Below are 19,809 nucleotides of genomic sequence, written 5' to 3' on the forward strand. Positions count from 1 at the left end.
CATTAGAAAAAACAGTAACATACACAAAAGGGAAGGAGACAAAACGACCACCGTTTTGAGCATGACCTGAAAAGTCTCAATAATAAGGTCCCAGGTGAAGAAACTGGATGCTTGAAAGACTGAAAGACGATTCTCTAAGCGTCTCTCACATTCCTACACGCCTTGTGAGGGAGGCACTGCCTTACTTCCAGACTACCTTTTCAAGGATGTTTGAGAAGTAAACAGGCTTGGATGGAAGAGATAGTGTCTCTCTCTGGAGCAAAAGTCAGGCAGGTTTACTGCCCATTTATAAAAGATTGTGGTTCTCTAAGCTTGGGTTTCCTCTTGTAACACAGCCCACCGCATATGCAGGTATCACCTGGCCCCCTTCACGGGGCCCTGTAGGAACTGGAGCTCAGGCAACTAGTGCAAAGGCTTACAGTGTGAAATGCTACTGCTGCAACTGTGAGTAATAAAGTGTCCTTTGTCTCTGACCCAGGAGTCTTATAACTTCTGCCAGGATCCACAAAACCATGGCATGCTAGCTTATTAGCTTGCCAGTAGGATAAAATCTGAGACCCTACACAGTTTCAACGCCCGAATATTTCTTTAAGAATCCAGAGCTCTCAGACATAAAAAAGAATGAAATAATGCCATTTGCAGCTACATGGATGGACCTAGAGATTATCATACTAAGTGAAGTAAGGCAGAAATGACAAATATCATATGATATCACTTTTAAGTGGAATCTGAAATATGACACAGATGAACTCATCTATGAAACAGAAACAGACTCACAGACATAGTGAACAGACTTGTGGTTGCCAAGGGGCAAGGGGGCGGGGGAGAGTTGTACTGGGAGTTTGGGATTAGCAGACGCAAACTATTACATACAGAATGGATAAACAACAAGGTCCTACTGTATAGCACAGGGAACTATATTCAATGTCCTGTGATCAACCATAATGGAAAAGAAAGAAAGAAAAAAAAAGAATCGAGAGCTCTAAAAGACCAAATCCCGTTAGCAAAAAGCCCCATCTGCTTACCGCATACACACAAAAGCAGACCCAGTAAACATGATTATGTTGGAGATCACTTTAATAGTCTACAAATTAAGGCAGTTTTATTGTCATGATATTTGGAATAATTTTATAGTAACAGTAAATTTTTGAATAATTTTATAGTTAACAATATTTTGAATAATTTTATGGTAACAATATTCAGAATAATTTTATAGTAACAGTAAAATTTTGAATAATTTTACAGGAACAATATTTTGAATCAACTAAAGTAAAAGAAGAGACACAGGGGAAAATAATCTCCCTGCAGAGTGAAATTTTCATACACTAGATAGAAATTTCCCTTATCTGTCCAGTTCTGGCTCAGAACAACTGATAGCTAACACATCTTCCTCATCTTTTTCCTACTGCTTTTAAAAGTTACTTCCAATAGTAACTGGGAAATTAGGACTCATTCCTGGCACAAAGGAGAATACAAAGCACTTGGTTTCCTGGTCGACAGTTTTAACAAGCGCATCAAGCAACAATGGTTTGGGGTCAAGTCTTGCACACATTCTTTGCAAGGGCACTAGCAGCCGTCGTAGCTCTCATACTTTCACACGTGTGGGAAACGGCACACAAAAACAGCCTGCAAAGGAGTGTGAATTCCAGATCATTCTCTCAAATTCTAACATTTCTGTTTTTCATCTTGGGTAACTCAAGTCCACGGAAACAAGGTGATGGCAGCACTTGAAAGCAATCAGAACTCCTTGGTAATCCCACCGGCCACCCAGGACTCAGTGGCACAACCTCAGTGGACTCAGCCGAAAGAGGCTTTCGCTCAAGCACTAACCACGGAGAGATGGAAAGCCCTGCCGCCACGTGCAGGCAATGACCCAACAGGACTCAATGCCCCTCTGTGTGAAAAATGAACAAATCACTCTCTACTCAGCCGCAGATGGGAGGATAATGTCAGAGAGAGAGGATCCTGCTATGACAGGCCAAGCTGCATTCCTGACTTTTCTCAGATAACTCAGGCCGTTTTTGAATGACCCTAGCTGGGGGGGGGGTGAAAAATGACAAGAAAAAACTAGAGGGCAAAGTGAGGCAAGGGAGAAGGCTGGAGGCTGGCTTTGGCATCTGGAATCACGCCATAATTCTTGTTTATCTAAAGTCCAAGAGTCATCTAGGGAACTCAAGGCTATCTGCTCTGCCTTTTAAAACAAACTTATTCATCCCGGTCTACGAAGTGCTTGTGTGTTCTTTCTACATGCCTAGAAATACAACCCCATTATAGCTCTATTTGGCTAATAATTTATAGAAAGTTTAAAATACCAGGTAAGTGGGCATCTATTCATGGTTTTTTTGCAAGGGCCTGAGGAGGAGACAAAACCGGTAGGAGATTCCTACCCATTACCCTCTCCAGGGACACTGACAGTAAGAGAAGTTGCTGCTCAGATTTTGAGGTTGTCTAGAAATTCTCTTATTGTTCTTCTTCAGCAGTATAAAATATTTGCTGAGATATCAAAATTGCCTCAATCAAGGACACTTTAAAAATTTCATTTAAAAAGTGAATCAGATTTTTAAACTACAGTTATGCCCTGAACAACTTAAGGGTTAATCCTCATATAACTTATAGTCGGCCGTCCGTAACCGTGGTCCCTCTGCAGCGTGGATTCAACCAACCACAGATCTCGTGTAGTACTGACTGCAGTATTTACTACTGAAAATTATCCACATATAAATGGACCCATGCAGTTCAAACCCGTGCTGTTCAAGGGTCAGCTGTTACCAATTTGCAAACAAACCCCTGCTACTTCTGATGTGGCTCCAAGGCAATTTTCTTTCCTCTGCTTGACTTGACAGTGGAGCAAAGGTGTGTCATCAAGGCCAGAAATAATCCTAGGTTGGCAGAGACAGGTTGAGACATACTGGCTGGCTCCATCTGCCCACCAGCCTTGCCAAGGCTGAGCTGGATGGTGTGCTGGGAAGGGAGGGGGGACCCCAGGGTTCACCTCCCCAGCCCCCTGGATTTTTAGCCCTCCTATCAACATTCATGGGTTTGTAGGAGGCTCAGCCTGTGAAAAGGAACCAATAGAATCACACAGCTTGGGCTGAAGTGACATCTGGCCAAAGGATTCCAGCAGAATGAATTTAACAAAAATGGAAAAGACAATCCATGGTGCCATTTCTGTGCTTCTTACAGGCAACTGCTACCAAAGGAGTCAAAGCATGGCTTAGAGGCTTAGAACTGGGCCCAGTGAATAGTCTGTGAGTCCCTGTGCCTTTGGGTTCCACTGACGCCCTCCGAGGCCCCAGCCACCCAATCCCTTCCCTCTGGATGTGAGGTGAGGCGGCAGAGAGCAGATGCTCCCAGCCTGGCTGGCAGTGGTGAGATGGCCCCTGCCCTCCTGCGACAAGGCCCAGGGTCCCTCCCCATGGGCTGAGAAGCCAAATGCCAGCCAACCTTTTTCTCACACTTTCTTCTCATTGAAATACCCAGGGGTATTGACCTCTGGCCTCAGGAGTGTGACACACAGGGCACATTTTGCCTCTTCAGTGCAGAGGTGGCCTTGAAATCCTGCCAGTAGGTGGCCCTCCCTTAGCCCTTGCCATCCCGGGGAGCCAGCATGATGAAATGCATAAGGCAGGAGCACCCAGTATCAATCAGATCTATTCCCAGCTGAACTTTACTTAAGATTACAGTGCCCTGACCCACTGGTCTGACCTGGGCGAAGCCAGAGGTTCCTAACACACACTGGCTGAGTCCAGTGTGATGGCCAAATTCCTCCTTAATCTGAAGCTCTTATCTGTGAGGTATTTTTTGTGTGTGGGAGACTGAAAGTAGAGGGAAACAATTTTTACAGAAAGAAAAAGAAAAAAAAACAGACAAAAGCGGTGTACCTTATACTGGTTTCTTCCAGCATAATGCCTGAATTGGCAAGAGAGGAACCTGTGAAATGAATATCATAACTTATGCTCAGGCACTCTCTCCCAGGCTGGCTTTGAGATCTTACACACAAAAACTCTCCTCATTAATAAGGGGTCAGGTCTCAGTATGTGGGCACACTTCCCCAAAGTCCATTGTTAAAGAAGCAAAAATAGGCATAAGAGGATCCCCACGAAAGATCCCGAGACCAGCCTTTGCAGGGGGAACTCTGAAGTCCCAGATTCTTGAGAGCTCCAGAGGAAAAAAAGCACAACAGGCGGGCAAAAGAGGCCTGGCGCCTGCACCAAGTTCTCATCCCAAAGCACACTTTCCTAGAACAGGATCAATCCTCCATCAGGCCGCCAGCTGCCTTTAAAGGAGTGAAGATTCCCAGGGGCACACAGAATGCTATTAGGCTACAAGGAGAAAACCCCATCTCACTTATTTCAAACCTTGGCTCTGCTTTACCAAGTGAATTCTTCCTAAGATACAAAGCACATGTCAGAGCATCCCTCTTGCAATGATGCAATTAAAATTTGCAGCCATTCTACAGAAGAACTGAAGCTCTGGAGTGGAAGGAAATCTTAAATTATGGTGTGTGTGGGGCGGGGGAGGGGCTGGGAGGGGGTGTTTGGGTGCAGGTATTTTCCGAAGGGGAGGGAAAGGATTGAACATATCAGCAGCTGAAATCTCTCTTCAGTGCAAACCTTTCCCACTGAAGTGTGAACTCTTCCCAGAGGGGACAGGAAGGTTCATTCAGTCACACTAATGAGATCTCCTGTCACATGCCACTCGCTTGCTGGGGTTTCTTCCTGAGTAATCTGATGAGGGTGTGGCAGCAGTGAAAGGCACTTGGAAAATACATAATCCCAGACCAGCAGGGATCCCCTCCCTGTTTAAAGGAAAGGCACCTGCCTCCCCTCCACTCCCCCAATCCCAATCCGTCCCCAGGGGTGACAGGAATTAACCAGCGGACTCCTCATGGTGCAACCCTGGCTCCTCCCCACCGTGAGGTCTGCAGGAGGCTCTGGCTAGAAGTGGTGCTGGTGAAGGGCTGTGGATGAGTGACCCTTCTCCAGCCTCTTGATGTGGCAGGAGTGACAGAACAGGTGGTCCTCCAGGGGGTAGCAGCGGTGACCATCTTCATCATTGAGCTCCAGACCGCAGTCCTGGGGTGAGGCAAAAATATCCAGTGGTGACGAAACAAAACAAAACAGACTGCAAGAGTGACACAAAGGCCACACACAGTCCCGTACAACCAGCAGAGGGCGCTGTGTGATTCTTTCCGGGCAAAAAAACATGCCGGTGCGGAGACACGCAGCTCCAGCCCAGTGAGGGTCTGGACTGTACTGTCCAACACTGGCCACATGAAGCTCTCCGGCACTTGGAATGGGGCTGGTCAGAAATGAGATGTCATGTCAGTGCAAACACACACACCAGATTTCCAAAACTTAGGACAGAAAAACGATATAAAATATCTCAGGAAAATTTTTTTCTCTCGACTGCATGTAGAGGCGATAACGTTTTGGATATATTGGGTTGAATAAAAGCACAGTTGAGCAAGTGTCTTTACCTTTTTTTCCAGCACCTGGGGTACCAACCAACAGTGATTCCCACCTATTTCTTCAATGCTGGCAGTGGGATCAAGCTATATGTCACCCACACTCATTGTTCTCCCTACCCACAGCATCACAAAATAAATCTCCTTCCTTGGGTGAATCCACTTAATTCTGGTTGAAATTCCACAAGCGCTTAACGCGTTTGCACCCTTCACAACCTCTGGCTCTCCTGACAGTCATGGGGCACCAGTGACTCCTTCAGCCTGGGGTGTGACACAACAGAGAAGGGACAGATGGGCCCCACCTGCCTTTACACCAACCAGTGACATGCCTGTCTCCAAGGGGGGTTTCTTCATGATTTTCAGGGCTCGGTTGAGAAAGGGGTTCCCGGCAGATAGAACAGACTACAAGCTGGAGGGGAGGGAGTCTGTTCCTCAAATCACACACCAGCCTGACAATCTGGCCCCCCAAAAGGACCTGAAGCCCACACTCCCCGTGACCCTCCCACTCTGTGGCTTCAGGGAGAGCAGCTGTGACCGGCTCAGGACTTGGTGGTCACAAACATGGAGAAAACAGTAAAGACTTTTATGCATCTTCTCCAACCTCCCTCCCCCCACCACCAACCAAATCAGGCTTCACCCCACTTCTTCTGTCAGCTCTGGAGGGCAGCCCCTTGCCCACATCCTGTCTCCATCAACCCACGATGCTTTCCTCTTGGACTTCTAGGATGGGTTTTGGGGGCCTTCTAGGGCAGGGAGGGGCCTACCTCACAGTGGTAACACTCCACATGGTAGTCTCTGTCCATGGACACGACTCGGATGGTCTCATCTGAGCCCTGGACCAAAGGAAAGCAAGAACCAGAGGCTATATGGGGGGCCATCGGACTCCGCTGCCAGGAGGGTGGGGGAGGGTTCTGGGGCAGCAAGTAGGTGGCCTTAGGAGAAGTGCAGGAATCAGTAGTGGATACTAACACCAGCAGAAAAAAGGACACATATAGTAGATGAGAGGAACCGAGAGGGATGCAGTTCTACCATCTGGAATGTCAGAGTCAACAGTGAAAAAACCACCTACTTGGTCTTGTTCATCTGCTCATCTAATCTGGGAGTCAGTATCAAGTCAGAGAATTTGACCCAATTACAGGGACAAACAGGGCATAAGAAGGACACTGGGCTAGGGAAGGCAGCTAATGAGAAACGGGCTTCTTGGTGAAGACACCATTTATCTCAGAGTTGAGATTTTAGAAGTATTTTTACAAAGGTATAAGGACAGGACACAGATCTTGTAAATGACCCAGGGAAATATTCATCTCTTGGAAGACCCCAGGAGCAGAATTGAAAAAGCATCTTACCTCAGGTGGAAGGATGGGAAGGCCACAGGCTGCACACTTGGGGGCCAACACCCTGGCGGGAGAAGCAAAGAAGCAGTGAAGGGCATATTGAGGTGTTTCGGGGAGACTTGTGCCTGGAGCCTTCCTCGCTGGCCCGGCCCTGCCTCCCACCCATCACTCTTCACGTGAATCCCTCTAGTTCGTCTATAAAGACAGACCTGGCACACTCCTGGGACTATTGCTTCGGGATTGTTCCTCAGAGGTAACAAGCGCATTTGCCCCCTCTCACTCTGCTAGGGCTGGAGGCTGACCTGTTTACGCCCCTCATGGTGCCTCATACAGGCCCAGGCAAGCTGAGGGTGGTGGAGACCAGCCCTGAATCAGGGCCTTTTGAAGTCTGGTAAGGCTGGAGCCACAGGGCTTGGCACATTCCTCCAGAGGCCTAGTCAGGAATCTGATTATAGGTTTTTTGGTCCTGTTTCCCAGTAAATGTAATTCTTTAACCAGTTTCCTGTCTGCACGGGCATCCGCTGACCCCCGAGGCCCGTGCTGCACCCCTCAAAACCATTGCACGTTCGCTGCACTGTCGACAACAGTGCAAGCAGCCTGCAGACGTGCCTCAGCAGGTCCCCACCCTCCACCCTGCTGAGTTTCAGCCAGTGTGGCTTACCCGAGTGGCTCTCCTTACTTGTGGTAATCCCGGACACAGTAGATCTTGTTCTCTGAGTCCACAGTGAAGGGTACCCCGTCCAAACACTCATTACAGATGACACAGCGGAAGCAGCCGGGGTGGTAGGACTTCCCCAGGGCCTGAAGGATCTGGGGGTGCCAAGGAAGAGGTTAGGACTCAGCTGGGATTATAGGGAAGGAAGTGCCAGTGGAAGGGAGAGACACATCAGGCTGAGGGTCCATATGAGCAACTGCCACCCTCATCCCAGTTTCCCTTGGACCAAGTCAAGCAATGATGGGGGCAGGAAAGGCTAACCTAGTTACAGGTATAAATAGGAGGAAACCAAATGGTATCCTTCTCCTGCACTTCACAAACCTCCAGAAGGGAGGGTTCTCGATCAAAAAGCATGATTCTCTGCAGGAAATGATGCAAAGCAGGGCCATGAAAGGCTCCACCTCAGATTTGGGAAGCAGCAAATACATTGAAAGATTAAAGGAAACTCCACAAGGAAATGGAAGAGCTTGGGAAAAACCTCTTAACTTCTCTCTCCCGGGTGCCCCTACTAAGCAGCTTTGACTCTGCAGCGTGATAATCCAGAAGCCCGTGACTCGGCCCCGGATTATCTCAAATTCAATTGTAAGTAAAGCCTCTTTGTTGCTGCTGCTTTTAAACACAACGAGGAGAAAGCCCCATGCACCCTCTTCCTCTCGGCATCATTTGATCTGGATGTGACTGATACCTGGAACTGTAAGAGGCCATCCTGAAACCAGAACAGAGCCTAGATGCGGAGGGTGGGAGAGAGAAGAGAGGGAAAGAACGTCCTGTCTACGGTGGTGTCAGTGAGTCACCAAATTAACTCACCATGCGGGTGCTACTACAGTAAGCAAGCAAGCATGGGGTCTTCTTTTAATAAAACCAGATGTAGCCACAAATCAAGGTAGGAAACACTGTTCTCAATTATTAATTTCTTTTTTCTCTGAATGCCTCCCCCTCCCACCATGCTATTATCTTGTTCGGCTGACCCTACTCACCATGTCCATGATCAGATGTCCACAAAGAAAACACCTGTCAGCAGACTGCTGGAAACCAGAGTACTGCAGTGGAAAGAGAAAAGAAAGTTAAACCCAGGCGGGGCAGAGGAATCTTGCTACTTCCCCGCCAGTCATGAGGAACACAAGGAATTTCTCAGAAAGATGTGTCACTCTACACAGGATCTGTCATGACCCCGGGGACAACAGTGTGATGAATCACGGAATATCCTCTGCCACAAAAGCCATTACAAATGTTAATACCACTCGCCTTCAACAGCTGCACCCAGGCGCCCATGACATGCCAGGCTCTGCATAAGGGGCTGCGCAGAGAGAGGCGTCAGTCTCTCATCCGGTGGTTCTCAAAACAGAGTTCCCTGGCGTCACCTGGAAACTTGTCAGATGCGCAAATTCTTCAGCTCCACCCCAGACCTACTAAACTGGAAACTCAGGGGGTGGGGCCTAGCCATCCTGAGTTTTCACAAGCCCTTCAGGGGATTCTGATGCACACTCAAGTTTGAGACCATCACTCTAATTTTCAAAACAATTCTTCAAAACAAAAACAAAAAGAACAACAAAAAAAACACAATTCTTCAAGGTATATATTACACCGTTTCTCAAATGGAAGCAAAGGGAAGCTCTGAAAGGTTAACTGACCTTCTCATGGTCACACAGCCTGCAAGGGGTAACGACGGGATTCAAATTCAAGTCTGGGTCTGATTTAAAAGCCAATGCCTTTTACAATTAGCTTCAAAGAAACTGGATAAACATTATTTACCTTACCTTACCAAAACACACACACACACACACACACACACACACACACACACAGCTCTAGTCTTGAAAGAAACGAGGAACTCACCTCAGAAAACAGACTAGATACTACACGCTGGAAGATACTAGAAGCTTAAATATTGCAAACACAACTTAATAAGGGAAATGTAATGGAAAGGAAGGTGGAAAAGAAAAGGGAAATTTTCTGCAACTCTACACCACGTAGTGTGGGGTTTTGCTGCCCAGCACTTCCTCCTGATTCTAGGGGTAACAGTTCTTTATTTTCTTTGGGGATCCAGCCCCATTCCCCATCCTGTGGTCCTGTGATTCCCGTGGGGCTGACCCCATGATGGGTTCCAAGGCAAGGCACTGGCTCAGACCTGGCCAATCAGAGCCTCACAGTCGTCCAGCACCCAAGACTTTGCCCAGGGGTGGGCACCTGGCCCACCAAGAGCCCATGAGACTCCAGAAGCAGGACAGGCACTTGGCCCATCAGATGTGAAACTGGGAGACAGTCAACTCTGGTGTGCCACCATCTGACTATCAAACACACAGCGCCGGAGACTGAAGTGAACATGTGGAGGAAGTGATTCCTGAGGGCACGCAGGAAGCAATTTCCTTGGGTTTGCTTGGCGGTTGCCGGCAAACACGAGTCATAATGAGTCAACCCACACATCCCCAGAGAAGCTGGCCCCGAGCCAGCTCTGGGTCTCACGTTGGTGGTCCCACTGACCGGTCGGCGCTCCATGCCTGGCACTGTGTTAGGGTCTGAAGGTGTAAAGGTGAAGCAGCAGGTTCCTCCCTCCCTAGGAAGTTACGGTCAAGCCAGGGAAAGACGTGTAAACAGACACGAGGTGCTCTGACCACTGGCAAGCCCGGGGCAGCAGCACACAGGAGGGGAGATCCACTGCGAGGCGGGGGAACGTGAGGGCCGTCGGGCGATCTGGGCAAACGAAGGATGAAGACATTCCAAGCAGGGGACCCAGTGCAAGCCAAGGCACACAGGATGGGGCCATGGCGTGCAGAGAACCGCAAGCCTCAGAGTGAGTGAGATGGGAGGCTGCCCAGACCGCGGAGAGCTCCTGCGCATGCTCTGAACCCTGGATCCCGGGCCCGGGCAGTGACGCAGCACAGCAGCGAGGGGCCGGCGGAGCCATGCTGACGTCACGAGCCACACAGGCCTGGGGGAGGACGCGGTGGGCACCAGGCCCAATGCTTGGCCACACTCTAGGAGAGATAGGAAATCGGAGGGCTAGAGGAGGAACCTAGGACACTGTTCTCAGAGATAAGGTCCCAGGCAAGGGGACTTTTCTGCTTCAGGTGACTCTCAAGTACAGTGGGAGGGGCTGGCGGATGGGCTTGGGGACAACCCTGGGGACTGTCTGACGGGCAGGGAGATTGTGAACAGCTGGCCTCAGAGGCGCCTACCGTGGCCGGAGTTCGGACGTGGGAGTCACTGGCACATGGGCAGACTTTCATGTGCGTGGGAGAGGCAGGCAGGATGAGAAGTAAGGGGCCCAGGGTCCCAGAGAGTTAAGAGCTGGGTGGAGAAGGCAGAAATGGGCAAAGCACAAGAGGACACGCTGAGCAACCCCCAAGTCCCTGAAAAGCACAAAGCTCTGCAGTTTGTCATTTGCCTGGGAACGTGGGCCACCCCATGCTTCTGCAGAAGGAAAGTCAGGACACCTTTCTCCAGCAGTGCAGCTTGCAGATGGCACTAGGGACCGCAGAGAGAAACCACCTTCTTCTGCTTAGCCCAGCTTCTCTGCACGCTCCCCGCCTGACTCAGGGCAGGACTGAAAGGAGGGGAAGCTTGGGTGACAAACTCACCAGGAAGTCTTCCTCACAAAACACTTTGCCGTTGACAAAATAAAAGGCTTTTCCTCTCAGCTTCCGGCCTAAGGAAAAAACACAAAGGCAGGGTAAACAGAAAATGTTAATATGCAGTGAGAAAAGAAAGGCAAAATCTTTTAAAGCAGAAAGAATAATAATGCAAAATAATCATGCAAAAAATGCCAATTATCGATAACATTTTCTGGTTCCTGAAAGCTGCTGTGGTCCTTGGTAACAGGTAGACTCAGGCCAGAAGACAGGGTTCCCTGGTGGTTGCTGCCTGGCAGACTGACTTGGGAATCATCCTACACCCACTTCTCGCACCTCCTCTCTGCTGAGAAAGAAGCCAGCAAGACACTGGGTGACAAGATGGCAGAGGCATCCACATGTGGGGATACCAGGCAACAGTCTCCTGTGACGCTGCCGTCTCCCACAGACACTGGGCATCATCACCTTTGACATATTCTCCAGGGGATGCTGGTGACAACCTATCAGGAAATTCCTATAAATTGGTGAGCTCTTATCTTCCTTACTTTCACATCTTTTTTCATCTGAACGACAGAAAACACACACTGTTGAAAAAATGATGATTTTTCCTATTTCTCTTGATCTCAGTGGGGTTGGGTGGAAGTGGGAAAAATTCAAGCACCTTGACTCTTTAGATGTACCTTTAAGTTTCCATAGAGCTAGGACACTGACAAGAATAGCACACTGTATCAATTCCTTGGATCCCTTATGAAAAAACCAAATGGGCCACCTGTTCGAGGTAAGCGGAAGCGTCTTTGGTGGGGGACCCTGGATCTGTATTCAGCAGCAACCCCAGATCTGAGAATAACCTCCAGGGCCACGCACAAATCACCCCAACAACTCCGTGAAAGTTTCAAAGACTGAATGAATTCTAAACACTAGTGGAATCAAGCTCCTTAGGCCTAAAGTCACCTGAAACCAAAATCACCGATGTCAAAAATATTGATGGTTGCTTGAGACACAGAGAAGTCCCCTCCCTACACAATGGGTGTCCTTGCCTGTGACGCCCCAGAGCAGGCAAAGAGCACAAGGTAACGAGGGAGAGGTTGCTGATGGAGACTCATCGGAGCTCAGAGAGGACTTTGAAAGCATCAACGTAGGGGAAAAGCCACAAAAAGAAATAAATGAAACTACAAAAGCAAAAAACTCCAGATGGACTAAAGACCTCAGTGCGAAAAACAAAAGCTGTTACAAGAAAATACAGGCAACTGTCTTTGACTTTAGCATGGTAAGAATTTCCATGCACTGACCATCCACTTGCCTGCCTCTATACTAAGCTTAACAGGAAGGCCCTGACCTTCTCCGTCAGACCCTTTGCGGGGTGTTAGTTGCTGCCAGATTTACTGTTATCTCAATGTCTCCCCAACCCTCTGATGGGCTCCTCTAGAACGTTTTAATGCTCTGAGCATGTGCTACATCCCCTGAGGACGTAACTGTAATTTCAACTCAGCCTCAAACTAAGAGGTCTTGGTAGCAGTCTAACCAAGGGAAAGGCAATAAATGGAATAAAAGGAAAGGCAAGTCAGGGACAAGAAGATGGCTACAACATACAACGTGGCATTAGTATCTAAAACATACAAAGAATACTAATAATCCTAAGAAAAGACACGCAACCCAATGGGGAAAAAGATCAAAGGAAGGTGTAGAGAAGAGAAAACCGTTATTGAATCCAAGCTCATACTGCTTGCCCCACGACAGGCCAATAAATGGAGAGACGAGTCGTTGGGACAAGGAATAGCGACTTTATTCGGGAAGCCAGAAGACCAAGAAGACGGTAAACTTCTATTCCAAAGAGCCACCGTGGCTGAGTTAGAATTCAGGCTCTTTTATACTAAAGGGGAGGGAGTAAAGCCGAACATTTCCTGGTTCCAGTCAGCCTCCGGGGGGGATGCAGCCATTCACGGGTGGGCCTGTGAGCTAAACAAATGATGTTTCCTGTGAGCTAAACAAAGGTATTTTAGCTTAATGCGCATTACCTGGGAGCCAGGGTTCCCAGAGATGGGCCATTATGTATACTTTAAGCTTAAAGGCAACATGCCTTTAAGGATTAACTTGTAATAGAATACAAAGGTTCTTCCCTATTACAAAACCTGTTAAACTCTAGGCAACAACCATTGAAAAAGATGTTCAATCCCACCACCAATCAGTGCATGCAAATTAAAACCACAATGAGAAGATAACTCATCCCTAGATGGGCAAAACTCACCAAGTCTGATAACTACCTGTCTTGGCAAAGTTGTGAGACAAAAGAGGGACCCTTTCACACTGCTGGTGGGAATGTCAATTGGCTTGACCACTTTGGGAAGAATTGGCAAGAGCCAGTTGACCTGAAAATTGACATTACCCACAACACACCGCTAGGGACACCCCTTGAGAAGATCCCCCAGTGTGCAGAAGGAGGTGCATGTATGGATGTTCACTGCAGGGCTGAAATGAAAACTGAGAAACCCAGAGCATCTTCAGTGTTCACCAATATGGAAAAATTGATAAATACATTGAGGAAGAATTTAGAGTTATATTCAATGGATGCGATACTAAACAGCAATCAAAATGAATGAGCTAGGTCTGTATGTATCATTATGAATTGAACTGAAAATCCTCATATGCAAATGAGGAAAACTGTTCAATGATGCATTATTCTGAGAGAGAGTGTATATGTCAGTTACATACACACAAAAACTAGTCCTATATATTGTCTATTGATACTTGTATATGAGGTAATAGTATAAAAGCTGGGATTGGAAGGATCCATACACTCAATTCATAATAGTACCTGCCCTGCGGAAGGGGGAAATGGGACAGGAGGGGGAACCAACATGATTCCAATTTATCTGTAATATTCTTCTTCCTTTATTAAAAATAAGCCAAAATGACAACAGATAAATGTTTGTGCATTCTGGGTGGTACGTAAATGAGGGTTATTTCCTATGGTACTTTCTTGTAGCTTTTTGTTTTCTTGTCGTTTTTAAACGGCACACACACAGCTTCTTTAGGTGAAACACTATAAACCAAAAGGCAAACGACATGCTAGAAAAAGCACCTGTACTATATGACAAACAGAACTTAACCCCAATATGCAAATTACTCAATGAACAGCCCAATATTTTAAGACTGGGCAAAGAATGGGGGGAAAATGACAAAAGTAGTATGAATGACCAATGAATATAAAAGAATCCTTAACTTTTCTCATATTTTTTTATAACTGCAAACTAAAATAGTATACCAAGCTTTGTCTATCCAATTAGCAAAGGCTAAAAAGAATGACAGTGTTGGTAATGACATTGACAGACTGACACTCTCCACTCTGCAAGGAAAAGCAGAAACTGAAACAGGCTTTTTAAGACAAATTTAATATCAAATTTCAACAGAATTTAGAAAGTTTGGATTATTGTGACCCAAAAATTCTACTGCAGGAACTTACCCCAAGGAAATAATCAAATTGTTTAAAGGATCTTCATCACAGCATCATTTATAACAGCTTACAAAAAAATGAGTGTCGGGCTTCCCTGGTGGCGCAGGGGTTAAGAATCTGCCTGCCAGTGCAGGGGACACAGGTTCGAGGAAGATGGGTCCGGGAAGATTCCCACATGCCATGGAGCAACTAAGCCCGCGCAGCACAGCTACTGAGCCTGCACTCTAGAGCCCACAAGCCACAACTACTGAGCCCATGTGCCACAACTACTGAAGCCCACGTGCCTAGAGCCCATGCTCCAGAACAAGAGAAGCCACCGCAATGAGAAGCCCGCACACTGCAAGGAATAGTAGCCCCCGCTTGCTGCAACTAGAGGAAGCCCGTGTGCAGCAACAAAGACCCAACGCAGCCAAAAATTAAATAAGTACATTTTTTTAGAAATGAGTGTCAACCAAATATCTAATTCTTATCAGATAAATTATGTACTATTACGAAGCCATATTAAAGAATGTGTTTCTGACAGGAAGAGGAGAGTGAAAAGAAAAAAAAAAAGATTGTTTTCCAAAAATATTTAGTGGAGAAATATTTAAAATACTGCAAAATGGGGTTAAAAACATCTGTGTGTGTGTGTGTGTGTGTGTGTGTGTGTGTACACAGACATGGATATACAGACACACTTATATGCTCATACACAGTCATTATCTCTGAGTAAAGGAAATGGTGATGTTATTAGTTTTTTTCTGCAATGGTTATGTATATTATTTTTATTGCCTGAAACAAACTTTAATGGAGTGAGAGAGTGTGAATGGCAATGAGGCATACGTTAGAAGTCTTTAGTTCTCCAAAGTTTCCCTCCCATCCTTACCTCAAAGTTGTTCTAGGAAGTTCTCATTCTAGAACCTTCAAAAGCATTTCCCAACTAAACTAGGATAACAAGAATGAGTGCCTACAGCTCAGTGATTTCAGGGTTCACTAACAGAACCCTCTGACAGCCATGGAAGTTAAACTTAATTACTTTACTGACTTACAAATTTCCCCTCTATAAAAAGATTCCGCAGGGCTCAGTTTTAGAAAGGAAAATGAAAACTAACTAGAGTATCCTTTCTACCTTGTGTCCCTGCCAGGCTCGCGGTGAGAGCTTATGTCCTGCTTCCAGTCCCTCCCTAGCAGCCAAGGCGACAAGGACGCAAACAGCCCACCCTAAGAGGAAAACAATCCCCACACCGTCTGGCTGCAAGTCCGTGGAGGGCGTTGCTCTGCTGCTGCCTTCTGGGACGTCCCACTGGGATGACCTGGTTCTGATGAGAGGAAGGGAAGCGAGGTTGCACCTACTGAGGAGGCCACTAGAGGGAGCGAGGAGGCCGTCTGGAAACGCACAGGACTTCCTAGAGAGAGGTGAGGCTACTGAGGCAAGGCGTGGAGAACGCCCCGCTCTGGCTCCTGGAACAGGGTCAGGGAAGTTCTAAAGAATCTAAGCAGGAATTAGCTTTCTGATTTAATAGAGGGTAGATCACCTGTTCCAAAAATCATAGAGGAAAATCATCACACGTGCAACAAGTGTCGAACCCTCCAGCACTGTAAGAAACACAAAGTAAACAAGAGCTTTTCCCACTTATGATGACAACAAAGATTTTTTTAAACAGTCATATTCATTTGTGATGGCTGTCAGTGCATATTTCTGTAAGCTATAGAGGAGAGTGTAAAATGATTAACTCACCCTGGAGAGGAAACTTTAAAATGTTTACCTCTGACTCAATTGGGCTGTCTGGGACTTAGCTTAGGGAAAGAATCGGAAATGTGAATAAATGTTTGCTTAGATCCAAATTGGCAGCCTTAGAGAAATGACCACATAAAACAAAACACATTTAAATGTAATATGTAGCCATTTAAAATACCAGTCAAATAAAGTGTTTCATTGGTATTCGAAAATGCTTATACTATATAGAAGGATACTCAAATTAACATTAGTAAGTGAAAAAAAGCAAGCTAGATAACTATATTTATAGTACAATTCCATTTCAGTAACCTATACCCATACACCACTGATATGAAAAAAAAACTGGAAGACTGCATATTAAGACTAATAGTGGTGAGCACTGGCTGATGGTGTGACAGGGAAATTTCATAATTTTCAAAATTTTATAAATTTCTTTTTAAAACTTATATAGCACTGACAGGTTGTATTAAAGGGCAATTTCACTTACCACTTCATACTTTTCAATATTTAAATTTTTTTCTAGTATTCAGGACACTGGAAGATGGTATGAGAGAAATTTCTGCTTCATACATTTCTAGATTAAATTTTTCTGGAATTATGTATCCATAATCTGAGAAACAATACTTTCTTCTCAATTTTTAAAAAGAAAACTCTTACGTAATAATGTGAAAAGTTAAAAAAAAAAAAAAAAGTAAGATTCAACTAACGTAAAGAAGAAATTCCAAAGAAAAAAGACTGGAAAGGAAATCTGTCCAAGAATGACAGTGCCTCTGAGGAGACATACACGGTAGGTATCTGTAGGATGTGGGGTGGCGGGATGTTCGCTAGTTGTTTGCTTCTTTATACTCTCCTACACATCCCCAAACTTTTGATAATGAACAGGTATCACTTTGATCATCATTTTAAAAAGTGCCCACTGGCTAGGCAAATCCTCTTTTTTTTTTTTTTTTGGCCACGCGGCTTGTGGGATCTTAGTTCCCTGACTAGGCATCGAACCCAGGCCCTCGGCAGCGAAAGCGCCAAGACCTAACCACTGGACCTCCAGGGAACTCCCTAGACAAATCCTTTGCTGCCAGGCCCCAGAGCTGAGGAGTCCCATGTCCAGACCCCAGAAGCCAGGGAGGGCTCAGAGGTTGCATCTGCATTTCCTTATTACCAAAAAAAAAGAAAGAATATTTAGGACTCCGCCACAGTCCTGAGAAGGTGGGGCCTTCCTCTGCTCTGAAGGACTCCAACCTCCGGTTTTCAACTAAAGTTTTTAAAAGACCCCCTGCATTTAGAAACTGGCTCCCACACCCATATTTAGTTTGCATTTTGTCAGAGTGAGAGAAAAAAAATTAACATCTGTTGATTGCCTTCTATGTTTCAAAGTACTATATTTAGAAGTTTCATATACTAAAAAAAGTTTTAAAGGTGTCTGAAAACACTGCCACACATATCACTGCATCATTAACCCCCTTTCTGTCCACACCTGCTACATGCCTTTCACGAGATGTTTTCACAAACCACTCTGTGTCACCTACTCTAGGATCCAGCCAGCGTGGAAAGGGTTCACCCAAGAATTAGGCAGAAATAGAACCTGTCACGTGTCAACATCATGGAGCAGTGCAAAGATGCAGGAATTGCCTACTCTTGGGAATCACTGGAAATGACACCCAGGGTTGCTCCCAGCTCTCTGGGTTTCCTCTTCTCTTCATAAAAACACCATACTTATACGTTAAAAGTTATCATCTCCATTTCATAAATTCCAAGGCTCAGAGAGGCTAGCCCAGGCAGTAAGTGGGCAGGTTGGAAGCCAGGCTGTCTGACTCTGACGTGCGTGCTTGTTCCATTGTGCCATGAGCCCGCCCGCACTATTTAATGCTTGCTGAGTGCACACCTCCACGTGGATTCCAGTTTCTCTCTTCCTACCAGGGAACGGAGAAGGGCATTTTCATTTTTTAAAGCACTTTCTGTGTACTGGGCACTTTACCTACGTTGTATCTCTTTGTCTTGACAATTCTGTAAAAATCCCCTGCGATGGCACCCATGTGGCTATAACGTGACTGGTGACTGACCCCCATCTTCTACCACAGACACATGGAGTGACAGTGAGGCCAGGCAGGAAACAGCAAGCAAACTCATCTTGAGAAGCAGGGAGGCAGAGAGAAGTATCCTCCCATCTGAATTACTCCAGATCTAGCCAATGAAATAGAAACCAATGAACCTGGAAATTCCTGGAATCACGGCCACTGTCCGGAAAGTTCCAATCAAGTGCAGGATCCAGAATCACCCTCATCGACAAATAAGCTAGAGCAGACAACCACCACTAGGTGGCGCCAGACCACAGCCACGACAGGGACAGGTGGCAGCAGCACTACCGGCTGCGAATTCCAGGCAGGCGGGTGTTGGAAGGTTGGCGGGGGTCATTTCCTTAATCCTGCAATAACGTGACCCCACGCTTTAAGCAGGTTAACTCCACTTATCGCATTATATGCAGTTGTACTGAGTCTTCGTTTTGAAGATGGGGAAACAAAAGCTTAAGTGGTCAGGCAAACTTGGCTGTGTGACCGAAGCTAAGCAGAAGAGCTGGGATTTGCACCCAGGTCTCACTAGTGCTAAGTCAACACCCTTCCCCTAACAATATACTATCCCTTTGTCCCGGAACAAGTATTTCTCAGACTGTGGGAGGGAAAGAAGGTGGATTCTTGACCTTCCTAATCACACCTCTTCCCCACGTGACTCCCCTGAGTGGTGACAAATCACTGTCCTTACATTTCCTATGGTGGCACATACTTGGAGCCAGCTGTGCCATGCCAGAGCTCATACACACCAGAAGATAAAACAATGGTCGAGGCGTGAACACCAGAAAATTAAGCCGGCGGTTCTCAAACTTCAGCATGCTTCAGAACCACCTGGTGAGTTTGCTGAAACACAGATTTCTGGGCCCCTCCCCAGAGATTCTGATTTAGTAGGTCTGGGAAGGGCCTGGGGATTTGCCTTTCTAATGAGTTCCCAGGTGATGCTGACTGTGCTGGTCCAAGGACCACACTTGGAGAACCACAGAGTTAGGCTATGCCTCAGGACTGTCTCTGAAACAGCATCTCCACTTGAAGAGATTCATCTTGTTCAAACAAAGTGCTAAGACCTAGACCATCCCTATAACAATTAGCATCAAACATAAAGCTGTTGAGAGGGCGGGTGTGTCCGGGTTACATCTTTATAACTCTAGTTTCAGAATCATCCTGCTTCTAGTCCCTGAAACAGGAAACGGATAGCGACATGCACAAGAAAAATATACCAAATAAAGAGCTTTTCCACAGCTTTAGAATACAGTACTCAAAGTTGCTCTTTATTTTCCGATCACAACAATAGTTTATAAAATATTCACTAATAAATGTAAAGATTCATCGAGGGCTTCCCTGGTGGCGCAGTGGTTGGGAGTCTGCCTGCTGATGCAGGGGACACGGGTTCGAGCCCTGGTCTGGGAGGATCCCACATGCCGCGGAGCAACTGGGCCCGTGAGCTACAACTACTGGGCCTGGGCGTCTGGAGCCTGTGCTCTGCAACGGGAGAG

General features: G+C 46.5%; 1 protein-coding gene across 1 annotated transcript in view; it reads right to left on the reverse strand.

Moving 5' to 3' along the window:
• Positions 1 to 1,016: 1,016 nt before the first annotated feature.
• LIMD1 (LIM domains containing 1) overlaps positions 1,017 to 19,809 on the reverse strand; it is a 70,514-nt gene continuing 51,721 nt past the window's right edge. The window contains exons 3-8 of the mRNA XM_032649384.1: positions 11,095 to 11,162; positions 8,494 to 8,556; positions 7,481 to 7,611; positions 6,814 to 6,865; positions 6,232 to 6,300; positions 1,017 to 5,075 (exon numbers count right to left, since the gene is read on the reverse strand). Of these exons, the coding sequence (XP_032505275.1) occupies positions 4,938 to 5,075; positions 6,232 to 6,300; positions 6,814 to 6,865; positions 7,481 to 7,611; positions 8,494 to 8,556; positions 11,095 to 11,162 (521 nt within the window). The 3' untranslated portion in view covers positions 1,017 to 4,937. The remainder of the gene's footprint in view (positions 5,076 to 6,231; positions 6,301 to 6,813; positions 6,866 to 7,480; positions 7,612 to 8,493; positions 8,557 to 11,094; positions 11,163 to 19,809) is intronic.

The sequence above is a fragment of the Phocoena sinus genome, chromosome 11, assembly GCF_008692025.1.
Source record: "Phocoena sinus isolate mPhoSin1 chromosome 11, mPhoSin1.pri, whole genome shotgun sequence".
Taxonomy (NCBI): domain Eukaryota; kingdom Metazoa; phylum Chordata; class Mammalia; order Artiodactyla; family Phocoenidae; genus Phocoena; species Phocoena sinus.